Raw genomic sequence first — 24,594 nt, forward strand, 5'->3', positions numbered from 1 at the left:
CAGCAAGCTGACTGGAATTGTGTGGGGCCTGCCTGACCAGATTAGAGCAAACAGCAAGCTTATTCCTCAAGTCGTCAAGCCTCCCCTTCCTAACAATTTCCCCAATTGTCATTTTGACAAGGCTGTCATTAGGTGATGGCTTCTTTTGGCCATTTTCAGATAAAGATAATTTCCTTAACTTCCATTTTATTTGACAACAAGTAGTTTGGGAGAGAAAGGAAGTGCTTCAGTAGTTTATGGATTAAGGGTTTGTCACTTCAAAGGCATCTTTGATCTAAAAATATGTGCTGTACCAAATTCATTATGTCTTTTTTTTTTTTTAAGAACTTTCTAATTTATTGATCTGCCCCTCAATTATTCCCTTTTTTGCATCCCCTAGTAGTACATAAGATAGCAATGGCGAGGGGAAGGCACCCAAATGGCCTCTCTGAAAAGTCATGACCAGGGCAAAACAACAGGTGCTTTTGTTTGGCACCCGGTGCTGGCTCTGTCGCAGATTGGTTTTAGCCAGAGGTCCTGCCTGCTCTTCCCATGGGAGGGGTATACAGCTGGGTGTAGGGCTCGGTTAAGAACTGGGGGACAGAGAATACGTTTCCTAAGGAGTGGCTTATTTCATGTTTTGTATTTGTCTGGGTCACTCCTCTGGTATAAATGAATGGCCTAAAACCACGGATCTAGGGCAGTGAGCATTTAGCAAACTGGAGATGGGTTTTGATTCCCCAGTACCCTCTTCTGCCAGCTCCATGTGGCAGTTGTCATGGGTTTATATGGCTTTCTGTGGGTTATGTCTCCCCTCACCTGCTGCCCCGCTGGGACCCTACACCCTGACTGCTCCCTACAAAAATGCTGACAAACGACTTTTTCTGATTAAGGGTAGTTTTGAAGTCAAACTCTGGAGCTCCTTTTTTTTTTTTAATAGGAGTATAGGGGTAACTTTACTGAAGCTCTGTTTTGTGTCTGTGCTGTACTAAGAAATCGCAAACCTCATTCTAACAAACAAAACCAGAAAAGTGCTTTTCCTGGTCTGTTTCCGACTTAAATGCTCTTCCAGAAAGCACTTAGCTCAGCTTTGGAGCAGGCAGGTGCAGTGGCTGTTGAGTATTTTGCTTACCTGACCCCATGTACCCGAGGAGGCATGCTCAGAGATGGACTTGATGATCCTTATGGGTCCCTTGCAGCTTAAGATATTCTATGATTGCTAAGTGCAGGTCTGCCGGCCAGTTTCTCTTTGGCGCTTGTTTGCAGTGTTGCAGGGAGAGCAGGATGTGGTGGGGGTTTGAATATGGATCAAGAGCTGGGCTTTTGCAATGTCTGCCTTAGCTGTGTCAGGCACTGGGCTTCATTTTGACCCCCTCCTCTGCTTTTTAGGACTGACAAAACTCTGTTCTTTGCTACAGCAGTGTAAATCTGTTGCGTAAGCCCATTACACTAGCCTTATGCAGGCTTAGCTGATGCTAGGATTTGTTCTGAATTAATATTAATATCTGTTCTACCTAATTACTTCAGCTTTTTCTGTAATGTTACCTCCATATTATACCCAGCCGGCTAACCACCTTCTTGCTGCTGGAGGCTGTTCTTGATCCCATTTCTAAACAGAAGCACTTCTGCTTCAGCTCTGGCTGGGGTAGCTGTGCAGAGGCTGGCTTTTTTTTTCCCCCTTTTGCCTGCTAATTGGCTGAGACCACCAGAATTTGGAGGACACAGATGTCACTGATAGTTTGCCTAGGGAGCACATTCATGCCCATCTGTTGCAGTCTAGAAGGCTGTTCATATATCCACAAGGCCTTCATTTAATTCTTGTCAGAAAGTAATGTAAATCCAGTTTACCTCAGAGGTCACAGCCAAGATTTATGCCAATGAGCCCCCTGCAATTTACACACACTGTAGTTGTATAGGATGAAAAGAAAGCCTTTCATGTTGGTGCATATTAACAAGAAAGCTTGCCTTAGGAGAAGCTTTTTGATTGAGGTTCTTCCTTATTTTAATACAGCCAATGCCAGTTGGTATATCCAGCTTTACCAAAAGAAAACATCTAATCTTTAAGCCAGGGAAGTAAACGAAATGAATAAATAAATAAATAAAGCCCCTAGCAAATCAATTTTTTTCTTTTAAAACATCTTTTCTCTTTCATGTGGCAAAGCCTCTGCGTACTGAAAAGAAGGGTAAATGCTGTAGGAAAACATAAGCATGTGTGCATTGAAATAGGAAACTGAATTTGCTTTCAGTAGAAGATGATAGTAACTCAATCACTGAAACATTTGCTAAATTGTTGTAAGCATGTTTTCTTTTTCTGGTGGTTTTTTTCCCCTCCCCCTCAAGCTGCCAAGTCTGAAAATAAAGTTTAACCTGTTATTTTTGACACATCTAATGGGGAGGACTCCAGAAGCTTTATGTGCAAATCCACAGGAGGGAGAGCAGCTGAAGATGCTGTGCGATGTGCATGTTCCCTGTTACCTACTGAAGAAACAAATGCCAGCTTCAATGTTCGTTCACTTTTCTAGGGACAGTCTTTTGCAAATTTTTCAGTCTCCCTGCAGAAGGCAAGGGGACACAAAATACCATAACAGGGAGTGAAGATGACACCATAACTCAATCAGCTTCAGGAGGTGGTTGCAGCTAGAATAGGTCCAGCACTACCTCTGTGTTTCACCCCTGTCCTCCTTGTTTGTCAGGAGACTACACCATCTTAAAGAGCCCCCCTAAAAACCAGTCTGGCTTCGTTGACCTTAGTGAAGCCATGTGTAGATAGGCCACAGTGCAGCATGAGAGTTCTTTATTAGAACAAGAAAACTGGATTTCACAGAGTCGGAGGCAAGGGTTCCTACCTCAGCATACACAAAAAATGCTGACCCACCACATGGTGTTGGCGTGGCTAAAGTGTATGGGAAAGCCTGTTGAATTAGGCTGGAGGGAAAATCTAGAACTGCAAGTGGTGCAGATACTTGAATTGAAAAATAGCTGTTAAAAAAGAAATGCTTTTAAGTACTTTGGTTATTAAAGTTGCTTGTAAGAGCAGGTGCTGAAAAGTAGCACACAAAGATTGATCAGGATGTGCCAACAAGATTACAAGGGGGTTTCAGTGTTGGGCACCTCTGCTTTTTGAGGCCCAGTGTAGTTTGAGAGTTTCCTTTCATTTATACCAGCTCTGCTCAGAGGGATCCTCCTCCCTTTTCCTCCTTCCTTTTCCCTAGTTTGTCAGGCTGGTGGATTTTACTGTGGCAAACACGTTCAAATGTTACAGGCATGAAAGTCAGTATCATTTGCCTGGGTTCATAATGACCGGAGTGGTTTGGGATTAGGAGGGAGGAGAGCAAGGCATCGAAATGAAAACAGGGCCCAGATTCTAAGTTCCAGTGTAGCACTTAAAATAATTAAAATGTTTATTTGAAAGTCAAAACAGCCTCAGTCATAAATAACTATCCATTCCTTGATTGATTGTGTCGAGTCCCAACTGAGAGCTCTGGGAATAAGGTTTATTTGCTCCCTGTTGGGATTAATCCATAAATGTAGTCTCCACATGGAACTCATCAGGTCTTTGCTTCCTCTTCATTAGTCTCCCTGGAACTGGAGGGTAGCTTGAATAAGATGAAAATTAGGATAATATATTTTCAGAGAGAAAAGGTCTGGTGATCTCTAATTTGTGTTTCAGGACCATAATGCTGTGGAAAATTTCACAAATGATGTTCTCTGAGAAACCAATGCTTGTTATGCTTGCCATATTTGAAGTTTGAATGCAGCCATTACATCTTCTTTTTCTAAAAGCCTCCAAAGCTAATTGCAGTCTTAAACTAGCTAGATTGACTCCCAGGCTTCCTTCTATCCACAGTAGAACTTACAATTCCTTTCTCTTGACAGATCTTTTGGTCTGCTAGCCCAAGGGCTCTGAAATGTCACAGTATGGCCCATTTCTTATTAAAGAGATCATTTCACTGTAGCCCACCCAATTCCTCCCTCCCTCCCTCCCACTTGTTCTGAACCCCAACCCTGACTAGAAAGCAACCACAAAAATATATTTTCTCATCCCCTGAGACCTCTGTACATTTTTTTTCATCATATTTGATGCAAGAAGTTATTTTAATCCAGGCTCCAACCAGAAATGGTACAGATAGTTTTTCATCATTTCTGTTTTAAAGTATCTGATGATTACATCAACCATAAAAAACCTACTCTGTGTCCAAAGCTGGTGTAAAGGAGCTTTCCTGTCACTAAAAAATGCTTGTCTTCAATCTGATGCAAAATTGGTTTTATTATGTTTTGAAAGTGGTAGCTACAGCATTTGTTTGTGTGCCCTTAGAAAGCATTTTTGCCTAGATTGTTTTGCAGCATATCAAGCTGCAATTTTTATCACTTCAAAACTGTAGTCTCCTTAAAGTACCATTTGTTAGGATTTTACGGTACTTTAAGCAAGCTAATTAGCAAGCATTAAGAGGGTTCTAAAGGCCTCTAGAAGTTTTTGCTAGTTCTGCTGTTTGGCTTTAGTCTCAGGTCCTGCATTTGCCCCAGGTCCGTAAGCTGTGTGCTTGGTTATTTTCACATCCCAGCTGTCATTCAGTGCTACAGCTGTCACAAAACACAACTTAGAAAGTGACATCTGTGTAAAGGATGCTGCTATAGTTTAAAGCTCTTTGGTGCATTTTAAGCTGATTTTATGATGCGAGTCATTGTCCCTAGTGATGGGTCTCAAAAGGCTACCTTCCTTCTGAGTGCTAATGTACAGTTTATTGCACTTTTCTGTATGGTTCCAGCACTTTGTTGCTGCTGCTGTTGTAAATCATTATTTATTACTTTAGGTGTCCTTGCTGTTTATTCAGTTCTTTGGAAAAATGTACTTGAAGAAAAAATTATTGCTTGCTGACATTCATATATCACTGTTACAGATCTGGCAGTTTCCCGGTGAGTTAAATCTTTACAATCCTAGGAAGCCAAGTGCTGTACTTCTACACTAATTTAAGCTACCCCACTAAGCCCCGTCAGTTCTTTGTGAAACTGGCAGTCTGTGTGGCTCACAAAGCCACGGGGCCCTCCTGCTTACAGTAAAGACCCAATGTGATCTTCCAGTCTGTAGCACTGCAGCCTTCCAGCCTTTCCATGAGCTGGGTTAAAAGACTATTTTTGGGCTCTGGACTGCAACATAGATAAGTTGGAACATGTCTGTAAGCTCCCTTGGGTGCTTTCAATGCCATGTTATTTTTTGTAAAGGCAAGTATCTCAGCACTTGTTTGCTTTAGAGCATCTTCATAGAAAATTGTATTTGTGAGCACATCTTTACCAGGGCTGTGAGGTGGCAGTAGAACACAGGCTTCTTCCAACATGGATCTGCGTGCTCGTGAAGCAGTCTCCTCCACTCAGTCGGACTAATGTTTGCAGTGAATCTGAGATATGTGTGTATGTGCTCAGTGGTTACCGGAGAGGACTCCCTAGAAAACGAGATTTTTAAGAAATCAATTACACAAAGGAATGAGTCAGGGCCAGATGGCAGGGATGCTCCATCCCAACCTGGGAGGTACTCATGGGATGGCCGCACACTCATTCCCACAGGGCTGGGTAATCAGATAAATCAATTAGCAGATGTCAGTGCAGTTAACAGAGCAAGCAACACGACCATAGGTGTGTTACTGTGGTTATAACAGTGGGGGCTGCTTTTCTTTTCCTCAATGGATAACCAGCAATGGGATCAGCTTTTCTAGACCTGGCAGGGTAGGAGGAGAGGACTCTGCTTTTCCTGAGAGTCTGCTTTCTGGGTGTTGTCACCAGGTTCAGATGTCTGTCCTTGCTGATCCAAGGTCTTAGGGAGAGGGGACTTCTGTGAACTAGGATGTGGACTAGGACCTTGTACTGCAATTACAGTACACCTATCAGTATGGTGGCCTTCTTCTGGAATGATCTTTGTCATTGACAGATAGTTCAGCTGTATCTCCTGGGAGGACCTGGACTATGCTGTAGCTGTGTCTCCAACCCTGTCTCTGGCCCCATCTCTTTTTACTCCTGATGGAAGCCCCTAAACGGGCCCTGTGCCTGGTCCATCCCTTTGCCATGCGGGGGGTGATCCCAGCACCCCATTACAAGCACCCAGCTACATTCACGTGGCTCAAACCCTGTGGAGCGATGCTCTCTGTGGTGTGGTCCTGCTCGCTCTTACTTGGAGCTTACATAGACTTGGAGCTTACATAGATGGAGAACCCTTTCTGGGTTTTCCTTCTGCTTTGTTTCTCAATGTCCTGTACCAGGGTGGGGGGAAGAATGCTAGGAGAGGTCTTCAGCTATAAATTCCGCATTTGTGGTTTTCTTTTAACTTTGCCATGCTTAGGAGTTATGTTCTTGGACTGTGTTGAGACCTGCATGTACACCTGTTTTCTGGAAGCAGCTCTAAATCCTCTCAGAGGAAGGCATTTGTAATACAAAAGTGATTGGAGAAAAGGAAGGTAGAAATACCGACTTGGGCAGAGATATGAAGGGGAGGAAAAACAGCAGAAATGCTACCTCAGTGTTGGGGGGATGGGAACTGAACCTGAGTGCAGACTTTAACCTGCTCTCCTTAGAAGAACCCTGACCTGTATTGTATATTTTATTTGATTGTTCTTCCTGGTGAGTTAATGTTTTAACAGTTGGTAGGCTGAGAGTTGTAACCACAGCAATGAAACCTGTGCTGTTCCTCAGAGCACTTTGTCACTATATGGGCTTCTTATTTATTCATATGGTGGACATCTCACAGGCCCTGACAAAGTTGACTTCACAGCACCTCAGGTTTCTAGCTGTCCATTGGGAGGCCCAGACAAAAGGCCCAATCTCAGATGGCATCTCTGTTGCTCTCTCATGTGTCTGACAAGGAGAAATGAGGCACGGCATACATGACTTAGCGTTGCCAGGACATCAACAGCAGACCTAAGAACTGAAGCTAGCTCCTCTGTATCTCAGTCTGGTGCTGTACTCTAGAGACTCCCTACATAGGGAGTTGGACTTGATGATCCGTAGGGGGTCCCTTCCAGCTCAAGATATTTTATGATTCTATTCTGGGATTCCAGTTCTTAACAGAGGATGGTTTGTACCCTCCAGAACATGAAGGCTACAATCTGCTTTTGCATCTAATTGAATACTGTGCCAGGACCTTTTTGTGCTGCGCTTCGGAGTGCGTCTGGAGTAGAAGGAAGCCCTGCCAAGGTGCTCCATGGTGTGGATTGCAGAGAAAGAATTGACACCAGCAAAACACCACTGCAGTGACAAATCCTAAGCCTCAGATGCTAGGAAATGTTGAGCATTTAACAGTGTTAGTCTAGCTGATCTTTTGCTTGTCCACCCTGCTCTCCAGTTGCTCTTTATGTGCCTGTGTTCCTGCCCTCAGTCTCCCCGTTATGGCTGCTTTTTAAATTTCTTCTTTCTCTGATATTTGTCTGCAGAGTCAGTCACGGCCCTACTGACGAGCTCCTGCCTCCAGGCTCTTCACTGATGAATCCCATCTTTTGCCCTGCTCCACCTGCCCTTCCATGGCAGGCTCTCTGATCCTCTCTGCTTTCGCATGAGTGCATCTCTTTTGCCCTCTGCTTTTCAATCTGGCAGCTTGCTCTTACTTGGTGCCATTGAGAACACAGGCTGTCTGCCACCAGCTCTGGGATCCAATGATCCCAGAGCTGCAACAGAAAGGAAAAAGACTGTTTGGAAGTTTAGCTGCTGAAACGTAAGCCATTTCTAACAGAGAAAACTGTGTCTGTATATGTGTTCCTTTGTACTTCCCTTCCTATTTCATAGCCTTACTGTTTCCCCAATTTTAGAAATGTTTTCACAGAAGCTGTGTTTCTGACTACGTTGCTTCAAACTGTGGGGGTAGTTTTCTAAGTGAGACCATCACCAAACTGGTGGAAAAAACCTCCATTGTTTATTTTGTGCCTCATTTTTGAAAGCTGCTTGACTGTTTTGGCAGATGCTGAGACGGATACCTGGGATGGAAACTGTAGGTTTTTTTCCTGCATTGCCTTTGGCAATGTCCTAAGCACCTGAAGGACTTGCAGTGGAAAAAGTATGGCAGGCCAGACACCTGGATGAATGTAGAGAGCTAGCCTTGGATAGAAGCAGTCCAAGCAGACGATGGCAGACTTCTGCTACTAGGGACTTTCCCCAGAATTACTGCAGTAACTAGAATGGGTTTGGTGTTAGTACCTCACACATCATGTGCAAGTTGCTCTACAGTGTATGCAGAGCCTGTGCCTGGCTACTGCCTGCTGACCTCCTCAGTCCTGAGCTGCGGGTGTTCGTGGGTGACCCTGCCCCAAAGGGTGCTCAGCAGCACCCAGGCAATGCCGGTGTCAGCAGGGCTTCCCGAGGGTGGGGGCATGAGGTGGGCAGCCTGGGGAGGCGGAGGGACGATGTTGATGCGGGAGGTGGGAAGGAGAGGTTATCAGGTTTGGAAAGGCTCCTGAGAGCTGATCTGATTGTGGGAGACCTGGCTGTGACAAAAAAAACCCCACACTTGTGTATGTTTGGTAAGATGGTCGAAAGCCCCAGACCCTTCTGTCTGTCACAGAGCTGGTGAAGCTGTCATCAGCTCCAGTGCTCGTCCTGTGGGCCTGTGGCTTTGTGAGGTGAGCTCCTGCTGCATGCTGCAGCATCAGTAAAAAGACTTTTCATTCTGGTGGGTTCCTTCAAAGACCATTTTTGCTCCACTATCTCAACCAAACCGTGGTAGGATGCCGTATTATTGTGGCACGAGTGGGGCTAGTAGTGTGAAAGGAGGTGAAAGTAATGTGCTCCCTTGCCCCGGGGTAAAAGACCCTGTGGTCTGGTAAATGCATGCAGCATCCTCCATGAGTTCAGAGCGTGCACGGCTCTGCCATTCAGTCCTGGCTAACAGTGTGCGACAGCCTGAGCCTCCAAGGTGCAGGGGGCTTCTGCCCAGCCTGGTTAGTCACTTTCCTGCTTGGGGTTTCACAGCTCCATTGAAGAGCCCATCCTTTCTCTCTGGTACCTCAGAGATGCTCGCCTCACACAGTTTGTCACTGAGACCCTGCAGTAATTTCACACACTCCTCTAATAAAGTCCTCCGAGGCTGTCATGTATTTTCATGTATTTCCCCTATTATTTCTCCCTGCTTGAGCCTTTCAGATAATTGATGATACTTTAGTTAATCATTTTCCCCCTCCTTTGTTCGCCAGGTACCTCAGCCTTGAAGGGATCCTTTTCATTTAGAATCCGTGTCTTCTCTTAAGTAATTGATCACTGTGCACCCGGGGACACCCAATTCACAGCCGAGTGGGATCAGCCTTCATGAATAACCAAAATGCCGTGGCCATGCTGCTGCAGGAGTGCAAGGGAGCTCTGGACGCGCTCCTGTCGGCAAAGGCTGACGCGGGCGAGGAAGTCGAGCGAGAATACCGGAGGTGCCAAGGTGAGGTCCCCAGGAGAGGCAGCAGGACCACGGCAGCAGCCACCGGTCCTCAGCCCTGCCCTATTTTTCTTCTCCCGGCAGATGAGTGTTTAAGAGATGCCTGGATTTCGAGGCCATGAATGGGATGTGGGCTACAGGCAGGCAGGGAAAGAAGTCCACTTTGTTGCAGTGAATTGCTGTCAGTTCTAATTTTAGGCTTCAGTAAACATGAGGCTGTAAGGAACAGTTTAGTTTGGGAAGAACAATGCCCAAAAGTTTGCTGATGCACATAAATTTCAGTTATTAAAAAAAAAAAAGAAAGGAAAAAAAGGATGCAACTTCTGAATAAGGGCACATATTTCCTTTCCTTTCATAGGAACTGGGGGAGGGCCTTTTCTGTTTGTCAGCTTCTCCTAATATATTAAAGAGCTCATTGCCTGAATCTTTATCTTGTAAAATGTGTGTGACCTCTATAAGTGGTGTCCAAAGGAAAAAAAAAACCTTGCAATATCCCTCCTGAAAGGAAAATCTATGCCGGCTAATGGCTGGAATAAATAACCGGGAAAGGAAGCAGTAGTTAGCGAGAGCTGTAATAGAAAGGTTCTTCATTTGTTTTAATGCTAGCATTACCTGCTGGAAACCAGCATTTATTTTGGTATTGTCATGGTGCTTTGAGAGTGGTTTGTAAAAAAAAATATTATTCCTTAATTCCAGTGGAAATCCAGTTCATGTCAATCATGAAAGGATAAATAGAATTGGTTTAGTTTTCTCTAGATTCAGACTTTGAGGGCTACATAACTTCATTGCCACAGCCTTTCTATTCATGAAATAAACACTGCATTTGAATTGCTGAACTTGTTCAAATTACATCTTTTCTGTACAGGATAGGGAGTTATGTACTTCTTTCTGCCACACAGAAAAATAACTTCAGCAAGTACAGAAGAATATAGTAAAGGATGAAGGTGAAATTTCTAGAGGGAAGAACAAAGGCATTAGCAAAAAACTACGAAAAAATCTGTTTATGTACAGGTTTTCCTTTGCGTGACACATCTGCAGTACTGTCCGTTTTCCAGTTTAGTGTTAATAATGTTTAGTTTTGCTTTGCATGAATGACTCGGCCATAATGTTAATTTGATCTTTAAAATCCTTTGTTTGTCTCGGAGCACAGAGCCGTTGAGAATATGTTTTTCCAACCATCCTTGTTCTTGCTGGGAGGTCAGCTGCCTTTTTCTGAAGCACCTAAGTCTGTTTGCGGTGGAGGGTGGTGTATAGGTTTCTGTTATGGATACTGGAAGATTTTTCTCTTCTTTTTTTGTTTTCAACAAAGGGTACTTTGTTTCCTCATCACAAATTCTTTTAAGTTTTATTATGGCTCCTTAGAATAGGCTCTTGAACTCCTAATCAGGTAGTGCTTTTTTCCCCTCATCCTCCTCCCTCCTTTTCTCCTATTAAATACCACAGAGTATGAGAAATAATCAGTTTAGTTCCAGATAAGGTAAATCAGTGGCCTTATAATCACTCAATTAGACATGGTCCTTCAGGTAAACTGCTTTAGGAAATGAACGATCAGAGCCTGAAGTGATGCTCAGACTTTTCCGAGGACCGTGTTCCCATCAGCTGAAAGAAAAATACCCAGCAGCAGGGTGGTGACAGCAACATTAATAACTGCTGGGGCTCTCTACCCAGGGATGGCAGGGCCTCGCAGGTCGGCAGCTCTCTGCTTCGGGGAGACCCTCCCAGCACAGAGGTGGAGGGGGTTTCTTCGCCCCCCTCTCCTCCTTTGTTTGCCCCAGCTTTCTCAGACCAGGCGCAGGAGGAACTGAAAGTCAAATATGTATAAATGGTGGGGAGAGGAGGAGGAGTGCTTCTTTATCTCGCTTTAATAGAGGGGCTAGAATGGGTGTTAGATGGGTCTGGATTGGTTTTTTATTTCTTTTTAGGCTAGAAATCATTCCAATCAACTTCTGTGCCAGTTCAACCTTCATTAATTAATGAATTTATATTGCCTGTGGTGAGAACAGTTACCTTACAAGCTCTCTGTTACAACTCTTGTCCTGGGAGTTGGATTTTAGCTGAAAACCGCACGACTGTTCATAGGAGCTCCCCAACTGTTTAGTGTGGTTCTAGTGGATATTCTTGCAATACAACATCATTTTATTGTCATTATCACACTAACTGTGTTTGTTTCCATGCGGTGACAACTAGACATCACAGCAAGGCTCAAAGTGGTATCCTGCTAGGTTTGCACAAATATCCGATGCCAAAGATGACTGAAGGCTCCTAGATTGCCCAACCCTTCTGAAGATGTTGCCCTGGTTTCCTTTTCTAACCAGCTTTGTGGCAGTGACCACTGAAGATGCCTCTTTAAAAATCAAAGTTCAATATTAAATAATTTGGATGTATTCTTTATTCTATAGTGCATCAAGTAGAAGGGGCATTAATGTTATTTAAGGATAACATGGAAACAGGAACAAGAGGACAGCAGTAATACTTTTATGCTTTAGCAAGAATACCAATGTCTATGTTATCTCACTGGTTATTTTCATAGTTGCTGTCACTACTATTTTTCCTGTTTTAGTGTTATATAAGTAAGTGTGACTTCATGTGGAAAAGACAGAAGATGAAGGTAGAGAAAGAGACAGAAAGGCTGTCTGTGTAAGCATCCTGTTTCTCTAGATCCCTCCCCAAAACGTCAGTCCTGTGGGATCATATGGGGAAACATGTACTTGCTCTGACTGCCTTCAGGCTCCCCATCTTCCTTTGGAAAAGATTTTGGGAAGCTCAGTCTTCCTCGGTCTACACAGGGGCATGAATCCCTCTGTCCATCATTTTGTCCCCCTCATGTTGAGGTGGGTGTCCCTGCTGCTGTGCTGATTTTGCAGTAAAAGGTGTGAGGGTGGGAGCGTGACCTCCTCTCCCCTCCAGCTCTGCCACCTGGCCACCTTGCAACAACACAGAGAGCTGAGCCCCTCCAGACACAGCTTCAGAAGGACTGGGAAACGTGGCTGTGTGTGAAACTGGGATGTGTAATGGGAACGTGTGTCCAGAGCTGCAGCAACAAGTGAGAAAATGTGGGTTGGAAAAAGTGGTATCTTTTTAGAGGTGACCTTTTGGCAAAAGGGCCCTACATGTCCAACTTTCCACTTTTTCCTAGAAAAAAAATACCAGTAAATGCACTGTAATATGAGCATGAAATAGACTTTTTATGTAGTGCATGTTCTACAGTCATCCATAAAGGACTGATTAAAAAATATGTAGTAATACATTATTGCATTGCCTTGTTAAAGCAATGATGGTCCATTTCTGAGCAGGGCTTTTTCTGGGGATTAATGACCAGAAGGGGCTAGATCTGCAGCTGATGATCACCATTAACCCCATCTGGTCAATAATCCTTGTTAATCCACTTTTATTGGCCAGAGAGTCTGTCCAGCCAAGTGGTTAGCACAGCACAGCACACTCAGGCTGCAGCTTCATCCCTGCTTCAAGGAAAATTAAAATGTGGGCTGCAGCTGAAAGGAAGGGACAAATCCAAGCCCAGATCTCTAGCTGAGTGCTCCTACTAGCAGTTGCATCCTTAGTCGGTTCAGGTTGGAGACCTAACTGAAGCTGATGGTTATGTGGGAGGCGAAGGGCTGGCCCGGGGAGGGAGCAGGGCACGGGCCAAACTGTGCTCTTGCCTTGCAAGCTCTGGCACATTGCTGGAGGTTCAGGGGCCAGGTGTGGGAGATGGGAGTACTTTGCCCTCATTAAAAAAAATAAAATCTGTCTTTTGACTCCTTTGTGCTTGGCCTTTCCAGCTGGGAGGGAAGCTGTACTTTGGGTAGGATTTGGAAACCCTTGGGTGAAAGGTGTGAGGACTGGGGTTCCCATACGGCTCTGTACTGGCTGTGCCCGAGTAGGACCCATGCCTGGATGAAGGGCATCTTCTCCTCCTAGCTTATTTTTTAACTTCTGTTGCAAACTGCAAGAGAAGTACAAGAGCTCAGGCCAGCTCCTCAACTAGTGTGAATTACTTGGCTAAGCTGGCTTCAAAGAAGATGCATCAGCTTTGAACAGGGAATCTCATAGCCAGGCTTCAGCTGCTTTCTGCCACGCATCCATGGGCACTGCCATGTTAATAGCAGTTCCCAGGCACGTGGCTTAAACCATTTTGCCTTGCTATAGCAGTGAGCTCTCTTGTGTTGAGAGAAAGTGTCCTGTAGTCTACAGCTACTGCTCTGAGAGCATGTTGAGTAACTCAAGCCAACAACCTTTTTTTTACTGAATTATCTGTCAAATAATTATTCTCAAGAGCATATGCTGGTTATTCATTATATACCTTTAGATCTTTGTCTAATTGCTTTATGTAGTCTGGGTTTATCTCCCTGTTTGAATGTGGCTTTTTGGGCTGGCTCTGCCACCGTCAACAGCAAGCTCTCAGTAAGAGGGACAGGTCTTCTGTGCCGTTGGCCCCATTTGCTCTGCCAGGAGCCCTCTCCTCAATCAGGGAACAGATTTCCTCCTGTCTCTTGAGTAGCTCTTCACGCCCAGCCAGCCACCAGCTGGTATGACTTCCTGCTAAAAGCCTTTTTAATGGCTGATAGCTCCCATTTACCTGGAGGGCAGAGCAGTCAAGGGTAACAGATGACAGGCAAGCCTGAGGCTGGTGGCAAGAGCTAAGAGCTGGTAACAACTGGGAGAAGGTCTGTGAGGGAGGGGAGGTATGCTTTTTGCAGAGTATGTGCTCTGTTGTAAGTGTTGCGGCTGAACCCACTGCAATATCTTTACCTGCTCTTTGACCTTTTCAGCTTTGCTTCCTGAGGACTTGAGGACCCTTCTGGAGGAGGCAAAGGAAATGAAGTGGCCCTTTGTGCCAGAGAAGTGGCAATACAAACAAGACCTCAGCCCAGAAGACAAAACAAACCTGCAAGATATGATCAGCGCGAGGCTCCCTGATTTGCTGGTATGAACTACAACACACCTGTTGCATAAAACATCCCACTGAGGTGTTGAGGGTATGCAGAACCCTGGCAGGTAGTATCACCTGTGGGTTCAGGGGCTGGTTTTTTCTGCCTGGTGGCAGCAGCAGGTGAGGAACTGCTTGGCAAGCAGAGGTGAGCGGGTCCGTGTTGGGATGGGGTCGCTCACAAAGGCCAAAGGGCCAAAGTAGAGATGTGACTTCTATTTGTTGCAGTCCTCAGACGAGAGGGACCCAGAAGCTACACATAGTTTCCAGTTTTTTTTATTACAGTTGCTATGAAGCAACATGTGTGAATCAGTTTCCTTCTCCTTGTGAGACAGCTCATTTCCATGTCACCACTGCATCTTCCAAGGGAAGGAAAGTCCTGCCCTCTGCTGTCACTGCAACCAAGCTAAGGTTGTGAGATCAGTGGGAGCTCTGCCTCGGTGTTAGGCTTCTGGTCTGTCTGTTGGCTGTGCAGCTCGTGACGATGGGTGTGCCACACCATGCAAGGCTCTTTATTTGAGGTCTTGCTGGTACCTGCAGCTTTATGTGCTCTCCCAGCGCAGGGAAGATAAAATGGATTCAAGCGATAACATCTTGAGTGTGTCCAGGCGTTTGGCTGCTGCTGTGCAAGGAATAAAAGTGCCTAGATAGTAATCACAGAGACATCGCAGAGCAGAGGGCACTGCCTCTGCCTTGTCTAGACGTGACCCCAGAAGGTAAATAGGGATTGTCGGTGCACTGAGCACCTTGGAGAACAACCTTATTCATTGAAACATGCAGCGATGACTGCGACTGCATTTACATTGTTTCTGCTCACTGTCGTGCTCAGCCTGTGCTAGTCTGGGCACATGCTTTGTCCGTTCCTCTGCTTTCACAGGGCAGTTCTGTTTCTGTTTCCACTAAGGTAACGTTTACCTCTTCCCTGAAGAACTGGAATTATAAAAAACTAAAATGCCAAATGTTTACATAACATTAAAAAAAAACACCATGAATTTGAAAAGACTGCTGTGCCTTGTTTAATTCAGCACTACTAGGAGGCAATGAGGATTATTCACTTTAGTAGGGCTTGCACAATTCATCACCTACCTTTCTTTTTTCAAGAAAATTACTTTACAGGATCCCTTTGAGGACCAAAGCTGGCCAAAACCTAGGCAGGAAAGGCAAGAACTTAATGTGACTTCTCCTGTGAGTAAAGGATACTTGGCTGTGTGAGGAGTTGCAGGATCCAATAGGTGCTTGGGGATCCCATCATGTAAGGTGATGAATTTGAGTGTAAAGATTAGAAAGCAGCAAGAAATACGGTTGCTTTTTGATTTTCTCAGAGGTGTGTCAGACATGACTTGTAGCAAATAGAGGACTGCCTTTTCAACAGTAAAGGTAACATCTAGGCTAGTTATCCCTTTGGCAGGGCAGACAGAAAGTAAGGATGTGGTTTGTGAGGTTTTGGGTGTTTTTTTTTTACTTGCTGTAGTGCATGTCTGAAGCCAACACAGTCCTATTCCTCACGGGAAGGGGCAGTCTGGCCTGAAAATCTAGGGTTTGGGGCAGGGAGGTCTGGCCCTGCTGAAATCCTAGCTACAAAACTGCTGTTAACTCCAGGGTGGCCAAGAGATTTCACCTGCTTCAGAGAGAACCCTGCCCAAATAAAGCCAGCAAGTTTTGTTTGAGGAGGACAATTACATTGAAGAGCACTGAGCAATGAGAAGCTCAGAAAAGCCAACTGCAGGGCTGGGAGGTGTCAGCCGCAGCATCCCTTCGCCAGCATCCCACATTGCAGGGATCCTCATTTTCCTTGGGGAGGACAGGGAGTGGCTGCTTCTTGGGTATTTATTTTCTTTTTCTCTTTGGTGTGTGTGGCCTTAGACAGAAATTTATGGCAGAGGTTGACCTCCTTTACAATCCCCACACAGCTCTCTAACTTTGGAGCATTTGTCTGCTCTCTCTCAGGATAAACACCTGCAGTAAACTCCCTGAGAGACCTGGCTAGATGGGAGATTAATGTGGCTGTAATAGTGGAGCAGTGTTTGCAGCATTATGCCCTCTCCCCAGGTAGATGGATCTTTTCTGAGATGATACCAATTATTTATTGCTGAAACATCTGTTGATAACTGCAGCTGCCCTTGTTAAACAAAGCATATCATGGGGTCATAGACTATAGGGACCTAAAATCCTACTGCATGCTAGTTTTAGACTATTCACCAACACCCCCTGAAGTCCATTGGTTACCGTTGTCTTCAATGTTTTATCCTGCAGTTGAAAATACTTTGTAAACGTTGTGCTGCCTTTCCCCATGTGCTTTGAAGTATTATTTCATCTTCATCGGTAATTTATATTCCAGTGCCATTGTACCATGGGAAAAAGGGAAAACCTTTTTTGTTTTCCATTTAATTGTAGATAGACTGACATTTTGACCTGTATTATTAGTATTAGTCAGGAAAAGGGATTTTTCCCCCCCCTTCATCCATTCCTTTCCCCTCCACCCCCACCCCTTTTTTTAAAAAATAAAATTTCAAGGCAGAGCAAAGGCTTCTTCAGTTCTTTGAATAAAAAGCTGGGGGGGAAATGAGGCTGAAGAGAAGTGATTACAGTGTGATGAGGAAAGATAAAAGTCTGAGCAACTTTTTTTTTTTTTTTGGGGGGGGGAGTGGGGGCATGAAGGACAGAAGGATAATTTAATTCCCTAGAGGAAGAAAAAAAATAAGTCTTTGTCAATTTATTGTTCAGGAAAACTTTTAAAATTTTTCATCTCTGTTTATTTTAATTTGCCATTCTTAGAATAAGCCCATAAACCCTAATTCATTACATTTAAAAAGTGCTTTAAGATCCATGAATGAGAGGCGCTTCATTACCATAACACACTGGTGGTGTTAGGAGGAGACAGAGCTGGCTACCAGGGCTCACCACGAGGATGTTTTACTCTGCGAGTAGGCTGAAAAGCTCCATAAGACCAGCACAGTGAGTAAGCGGATTAGGCTTTGGCTTCAAGAGTTTGCCTTAGTGTTGCACTTTAAAAAGTGGGATACCCATTGCTGGCGGCTGCATGCTTGTTTGACACATCAAGAAGGCAAAGCCACCTGCACCTGCAGACTTTTAAAGTGCTCTTCTTTGCCTTTGCTGTGGGATGATTATTGCTTCTGCACACTGGCTGAAGGAGTAGGAAGGCATGGCAAAACCAGCTTGGTGGGGCAGGGGTTAGCGACGAGCCAGGCTTTCCTTGGCACACTCTCACTGCAGCATCAGTTCAATGGGAACCATGCTACTGCCAGAGCACGGCTCAGGACAGATTTTGGCAGTATATGCAAACTTTTCTATTACCACCCTGCCCCCCCCCCCCCCTCCTCCTTGCTCCACTATATGAAGTTACTGAACCTCCCTTGGGATTTAAAGGCAGCAAATTTACTGTAAACTTGAGGCAAACCGGCACTTCTGGTTTTACAAAATCTTTGCATCTTCTAGAAGATGGTTGGGGTTTTTTTGTTTGGGTTGGCTTTTTTTCTTTTCTCTGTTGGGGATTCCCCAACCAATACAAAGGCCTGCCCAGTTCAACAAGCTCAAAATTCTGTTTTCCATGTTTTCCTAAGAGGTTTTAAGAGAGCTTCCCTGCTAGCAAACCAAGCCATCCCGCAGCCCCCATCTCAGCCTAAATGCCCCTTTAGTGGGAAAGCCAACATCTGTATCCAAAGCAAGCACTGAGGTCTTTGTTTTTAACAAATCAAAGCAAAATCAGAATTGTAACAGCATCCTTGCTGACCAGCATAAATAAGGAGGGATTACTTTTTCTCTCTAAATACCACATGCGTTGTAGGGTTGGGACTGGGGCTGCAGATCCAAAAGGGAGGCTGCCAGGGGTTACTCTTCCTGCAGATCTTCGCTGTCCCAAGGGATGGAAATAGCCTTATGCTTGGTGACCAGCCAATAGAGGGCAACATGCCTGTATACACATAGGCTTTGATCCCACAAACTGTGTTGTAGGTTTTAGGTTTTGTTGAAGGACAACACTATGCGCACAAGTAGTTCTCTTGTGGGATGACTCATGCCATGTTAATATTTTTATTACTTTTTTGCAAGATTAGAGCCTGTTTGCAAACCTATCATAATGATGTGGGCCTTTACTTCATTTTTATTATACATATCAATAGTTCCTGCATCCAGGCTTAGGCGTTCAGCCACGGACCAGGATTGTACCTGGGATAGGTACAATGAGAATATGTGGGGAAAATCCCTCAAGAGCAGGGCTAGGGCCAGTCTCTGCACCTGCTGTAGGGAACAGTGCAGGCTGACCCCATGCTCCTTGCTGTGGCTGGGGCAGCACAAATCCTGACTCTGCTGGTGCAGAATCTCATGAGAGCTAAAGGGAATATTGAAAAGAGTAGAAAATAAGGCCCAGCAGCCCTTTCCTGGGCCTTGGCTAATTACATGCTGATGGATTGCCATTAGGGAAACCATTCTGAGGAACATGCCCTAACTACCCTTAGGTGTGTGTGTGGCACTTAAGAGCTGGGAGCCTTTGAAAAAGAACTAAAGAGGGGGCTGAGGATTTAGTTTTCTCCTCCTTCTAACTGTTGATGTGGTAACAGGAGAATTAAAGCCCTAAATCGTAGCCCTGGGATCTTGGTTGTTCAGGCTGACCTTTTGCTACCTGCCTCATAAGAGCTCTTCTTGGGTGATCCCAGTGAAACAGAGAGTGACGTAAGGGAGAGCTGTGGCTGTGGGCTGATTTCAGCCTAGGAGGGAATCCGTGGCACCCCAGCCTCCCTTAGGCTGCACAATCCCAGACGCTTTGTAAGTGAGAAGTATCAAAGATCAGGTGCAGGCAGGAAAGCTTCAGCTGTCCAGGGTGGCCTCCCTGATGCTGCCAGCGTGCAATGCTGCAAAGCACTCAGTCTTCTGCTGCCCGTGTGGGAAAACTACAGCAGAGTTTATGTGCAGCACCAAATCAAAAATGGGAAGTCTGATCCTGAGTACCTGTAGGGCTGTTCAATTTGCTTATGGGTAGGATTTCCTCTTCTCAGACACAGCTTCATGGAGGAGTATTTCCTCCCTGGAAAAGATCTTAAATGTTGTATTACTGAGATTGCTGTGTTGTATTTTCATTCCAAATTAAACTACCTCTCAAATTAATTGAGGACACAGATTTAGGACAGAGACTGTTGGATTTTTGGCTGGCTATAATGCTCTTGATGCCACCTTCTTGGTGGGGTTCTGTCACTGGCACTTAGCTATTTTTAAGTATTAAAATATCCCCTTCAATATAGTATCTTGATGTACCACAGGGAATCACCACACTAGTTTATAAATAGTCTAGAGCTCGAGCACAGCAGAACAAATAAGGACTACAAAATTATTGTTGCACCTGTCCTTAGTAATAATTAAGAATAGGTACTCCTGCAGATGACTGTGGTCCTCCAGACCCCTGCTGCCTTGTCAGATATGAGGTCCACAGGAACTACCCCTCAAGGAGCTTCCTTAGCACTTTAAAGGGTTCTGCTTCTGTCCTCATCCCAAAATGCCACTGTTCAGCAGCCTGAGCTGCCTGTGGCTTTCCTCCCTCCTGCGACTGCTCACGTTCATCACACAGATGATTCTACCACTTGCCCCTTCAGGTAGCTGCAGTCCCTTCATTACTGCTACCCAGTGCTGAGAGCACATGCCAACAGCAGCTTGATCAGGGATGGTGCCTTCTCTGCTCAGTCTTGATGGGATGCCCTCTCCATCCTGCAAGGGAGGGAGCTGGTCCTGCCTGCAGGAATCTCCAGGCACTGCTCTACTGGAACTCTGCTTCCTGCAAACAGCAGTGGCTCTCAGATAGAGTGGAAGCTGAGAGCAGCACGTGGAACATCCCAATAGCAGTAAAATGAAATCAGTGGCAAGTGCAATTGCAGAAAACCAGGAGTTATTCTCACTCTAGTACTTTCTCAGTTGGTGAAGCAAGATGTGGTTGGTTGTAAAAAAATGACCCGTTCTGTGGTGTTTTGAACTGCTAATAATGGACCTAATGCTGCTTCCATTGAATAAACACCCAACACTCCATTGCCTTCAGGATGAATAACTTGAGCTAATTAACAGCCTCGGAAGCTCAAGCCATGAAACAGGGTTCTCTGCTGCTCTGAGCAGAGAGGAAAGTGTCCAAGAGCTTCTCATTCCTCAGACTGCAGCTATTTTCTGCGTGACTGGACTGTCCTGTGTTTCAAGTGTATCCATCTGCACCTCATGGACATGCTTTCTTCTGCCCATCACAGAAGTGGTAGGAGGCTTAATTCCTTGTTATTTGTCAAGTGGGCTCTGATTGCCAGCTGAAAGGCAGAGATTGATAGAGAAGTCCCATGCGGTGACAGCAGCTTTGGTCTGTTGGAAAGACAGGCTTTGCTAAGAGCGCATGGGGTAAAAGAGTGAAAGACTTCAGCCAGATCCATTGGTGTTGTGACTCTGTGTTTAATCTGACAGGGGACGAACGTAAGGGGAAAGAAAACTGAGCAATTTGTTAGGGTTCAGTGAAGTGCTAACTAGGAGCAGGTCTTGCGAAAGAATTAAAGCACCTGGAAGTACGTGCCACTGGAACTCCTGCCTTGTGCACAGAATTAGAAATTCTTTGTTGACTGCTCTTGGTTTTGTTTTGGGGTTTTTTTGAAGATTTTAAACCTCAGCTGCAGTTACAAATGCAACAAAGACTGAAACACTCTGAGGTGAATGGATATAAGTGAAAACAGAAATCCAGAGCGTCTGCAAAACTGTGGGGACACCCTGAAAATGAAGTTATTCCTGCCCCTGCTTTCTAACCTTGCCGTGTGCAGTGGTGTTTTACCAGAGGGGACCCTCCCGAGCACACAGGCTGGAGCAGGGGGGCTTGCCTCCAGGATCTTTGCTTTATAGAGAGAACATAGAGAGTGGATTAAATCAATATTTCATTTATTTGGGCTTGTAATTCCGCTTACATCAGCTGCCACATGAAGATTTTCTCCTATTTTCTTCCCCTCCTCCTCGTCCTCATTTACTATGCACCAATAATTTCCCTTTGACGCTTTCCTGCCAGTCCTAGTGCCAGATGGCCCCGGTTCTGAGCTTCTCCCCTCTCTTGGGAGCGGCCCCCATTGTCAATGCAAAGGAGGCGTCGTGGCTTTGAACCCAAAGCTGGGACCCAAACTTCAGCCCCGGCATGAGGAGGAGCTAACCCACTAATGCAGGAAACCATGCAAACAGCACACCCTCCCACTCATCGCCATTAAGGAAAAAACCCTTCACTAAAGGCTGTTTTGCATTTTCCCCAATGGTCCATGTATAGAAATCTGGTGCAAATTTAATTCTCTCACCACCTGATTCCACTTCCCAGCCGCAAGGTTCCCTTTGTGTCATAAACTCAATTAGACATATGCATTTCACGTCATGGACACAGATGTGAAAACAAAGTGTGCACATACCTCGCTCTTTCTCCCTCCCTCCCTCTCTCTCTCTCTCTGTAGATGCGCCTACATCAGCTTTAAAGTGATAAAGAAAGTGAGTAAATCTGTTCAGGGCGCTAGCCCCCTATGCAGAACAAAGTGTCTGGCTGTGGCGAGCGGCGCTGGGTTTCTGATTGTGTGGGGATAGGCTGTGACATCTTGGAAGTCAATAGGGTTACCCTGGGTCTGGGCTGGGTGACAGGGAGCTGCTGCCCCATTTCATTTCGGAGTGGCATGGGGAGGGTCTTTGTGCATGGTTTGGGTGCGTGCCCAGCGCGCCGGTGCATTAGCTGTAGGTGCTGAGGAATTTTCCAGCCACACGAGTTGGCAGGGAATGAAAGGAGCGGGTATTAATTTCTCAGAACAGGGGGGAACGTAATTGCAAAGACTGACACCGAACCGTGTTTCTGTGTGCCACACAGCATGCAGCCCTGCCTTTTTTTTAAAAAAAAGCAGAGTTTCTCTCCCTGGCTTGACTTTTCTACATTTTGCGTCCATTTGGGTTTGGAGAGGGACACGAGAGGTTTTGGCATTGAGCAGAGAGTTAAATTATGCAGCTGCAAGACTGCCAGGCCCTTCAGAATAGGATGCTTCGTTTAGATTTTCCACAATGCTATTGAAGTGCTTATTTTCCTCCTGAAGAGACACAAACAGATGCAAACTTCTGTAAACACTTTAGAAATGAATTCAGTGAGTTTGGCCTCTCAGCAGTGCTCAATAGCTGACAGAAAAATGTCTAATTAGTGCAAGTGGAAATAATAGGGCCACTTGGATTCCTTCCATCCTCCTCCAAGTCTACTTTTCCTAGGAACTCAAAGGCCCTTTTGTTTGATAGGTCACCCTCTCTCAGGCTTTTGTGCTCCGATCTATTAAAGGAAGAAGGGGAGGAAAAAAAAATAGATTAGGCGATGCTCTGTGCTTAAATATATGGCCTGTTGATGAGCATTTCGAATGGCTGGTTTGCAGTGTCAGTTTACAGGTGCTTGGAGAGGGGGATTCCTCCATTGTTGGCCGGCACAAGCGGAGTTGTGCGTGCCCGACTCCAGGAATCCTTTTCAAGTGCCATCCTCTTAGAAAATCCAACCCGAGCTCAGGAGAAAAAAGGAAATTTGTACAAACCCTCCTCGCTGAAGTGCAAACAAGCTAGCAAATACTCACAACAGATTGGTGCTGCAAGCCGGCTTTCATGCCATATACCGCAGGGACTTCTCCAGATGGTTTGACGTGGGCTTTCTTGCACACCTCAGACGGTGGTTCTGCTACTCAAAATCAAGAATGAGTCTGGCTGTCAGAGTGTAAGGCTCTGAGCTAAAAGGAAAAAGAGTAGAAATAAGGCTGGGGAGGAATCTAAGAAGCTTGAGCCGTGTCTGAAGCAGTTCGTGGACCATTCTCTGGCTCTGCCTGTGCATTCACACAAGGAAGGCAAGGGAAGGAGGCTGGTGCTAAGACAGAAATGGGAGATAGCTGCCAAACTTGATGTTGTAGCAGGGATTTGGACACAGTTTTCTTGGCAGTCTCTCATCCTCTGATGGTGCCGTGGGGCCTGATCCTCCCTCCTCTGTGTTGCTTTTACTCTGTCATGAGTGGAGTTACTCACTGACATGAATGACATGAGAAACACATCCTTCTTGTTGGCCTCCTGTCCTCTTAGCAGCATGCTATCTCAGGAGCTCTGGCTGATTCCTCATGTCAGTGTGATGGCTCAACCACTGTGGGGAATCCCAGAGAGTTCATACAAACTTAGTAATCATTAAAGATGACCTGCAGGTGAAAAACATGGGATTCCTGCCCTGTTCGCTTGTTTGTGGTGTACAAAGCAGTGGATGGCTTGAGTTCCATCTGGGGCAATGCCTATAGTGACCATTTCCAGTCTTTCCAGACTCATGTTCCCCTTTTAAACTGTTATTACTGCTAGTAATCAGTTGGGCATGATTTAAATTCATTAACAGGCCATCAAATGATGTGGTTCCAAATACTAAACAACAATTAGAAAGACAAAAAAAAAAAATAATCAGGAATGATATCTATGCCGCAAACAAAAAAACAGCTGGATCCTTCCTACCTTAAAAATGAAAATATGTTCAGGAATAGTCATAGTAAATCCTATCTGGTCACTGACACAAAGACTTTCTCCATTATGTCAGTGCCTAGGAAGGTAAAGATTATGAGGTGAGTAGAAATTCTGAGACAGCCTTTTAATTGCTAGTGAATACTTGCTTCTTGTAATGTTCAATACTTCTTTTGCTGTAAAACTGTGTAGCCACCTTACAGAAAATAACTAAGGATATCCCATCTGTTCTAAAATGGTACGTAGGCAGCACTGTTAGGGAGAGAGTTACTAAAGCAGAACATTTTTTTAGACAGTCCACTGAGCCTTTGCGAGGTAAGTTTCTCCAAGGCTGCCCCATGGCACTGGTGTTCTTTTCAGGTTTATTTGAAAGCCTCCATCATGGTCAAGGACTGTGTAACCGCAGCTGCTATTGTGTTCCTGATTGACCGGTTCCTGTATTGGATTGATGCCTCCAGCAAACTTCTTCAGATTGCCAAAGGTCTGCACAGGCTGCAGCCTACCACGCCGATCAGTCCTCAGGTGCTCATCCGCCAAGCTCGCCTCTCTGTCAACACAGGTACCGCTCCATTTTCTCAGCTCAAGCCCAATAAGAAACTACTTGACTTTGAAGAAGACACTTTGTCCCTCGCTGCGGATGACATGCTTACAGCCCCGGTGCCATCTTTTCAAACGCACAGCCCACCCCCAGCCCCCTTGAGCCCTCCCAGCTCCTCTCACTAGCACAAAGGGGCTGGTATAAAAGGTTTCAGAGCCAAAAGCAGGAGAGAGAATTGTGAAAGGGTGTGGA

At 45.3% G+C, this 24,594-nt stretch overlaps 1 protein-coding gene across 1 annotated transcript in view; it reads left to right on the forward strand.

Annotated features, from left to right (window-relative positions):
* The window catches only part of ALPK1 (alpha kinase 1), a 48,422-nt gene that overhangs the window by 8,236 nt on the left and 15,592 nt on the right, over positions 1-24,594 (forward strand). Inside the window, exons 2-4 of the mRNA XM_037393248.1 lie at positions 9,144-9,376; positions 14,143-14,297; positions 24,165-24,363. Coding sequence (XP_037249145.1) covers positions 9,256-9,376; positions 14,143-14,297; positions 24,165-24,363 — 475 coding nt within the window. The 5' untranslated portion in view covers positions 9,144-9,255. The remainder of the gene's footprint in view (positions 1-9,143; positions 9,377-14,142; positions 14,298-24,164; positions 24,364-24,594) is intronic.

This window comes from Falco rusticolus, chromosome 1, assembly GCF_015220075.1.
Source record: "Falco rusticolus isolate bFalRus1 chromosome 1, bFalRus1.pri, whole genome shotgun sequence".
NCBI lineage: Eukaryota > Metazoa > Chordata > Aves > Falconiformes > Falconidae > Falco > Falco rusticolus.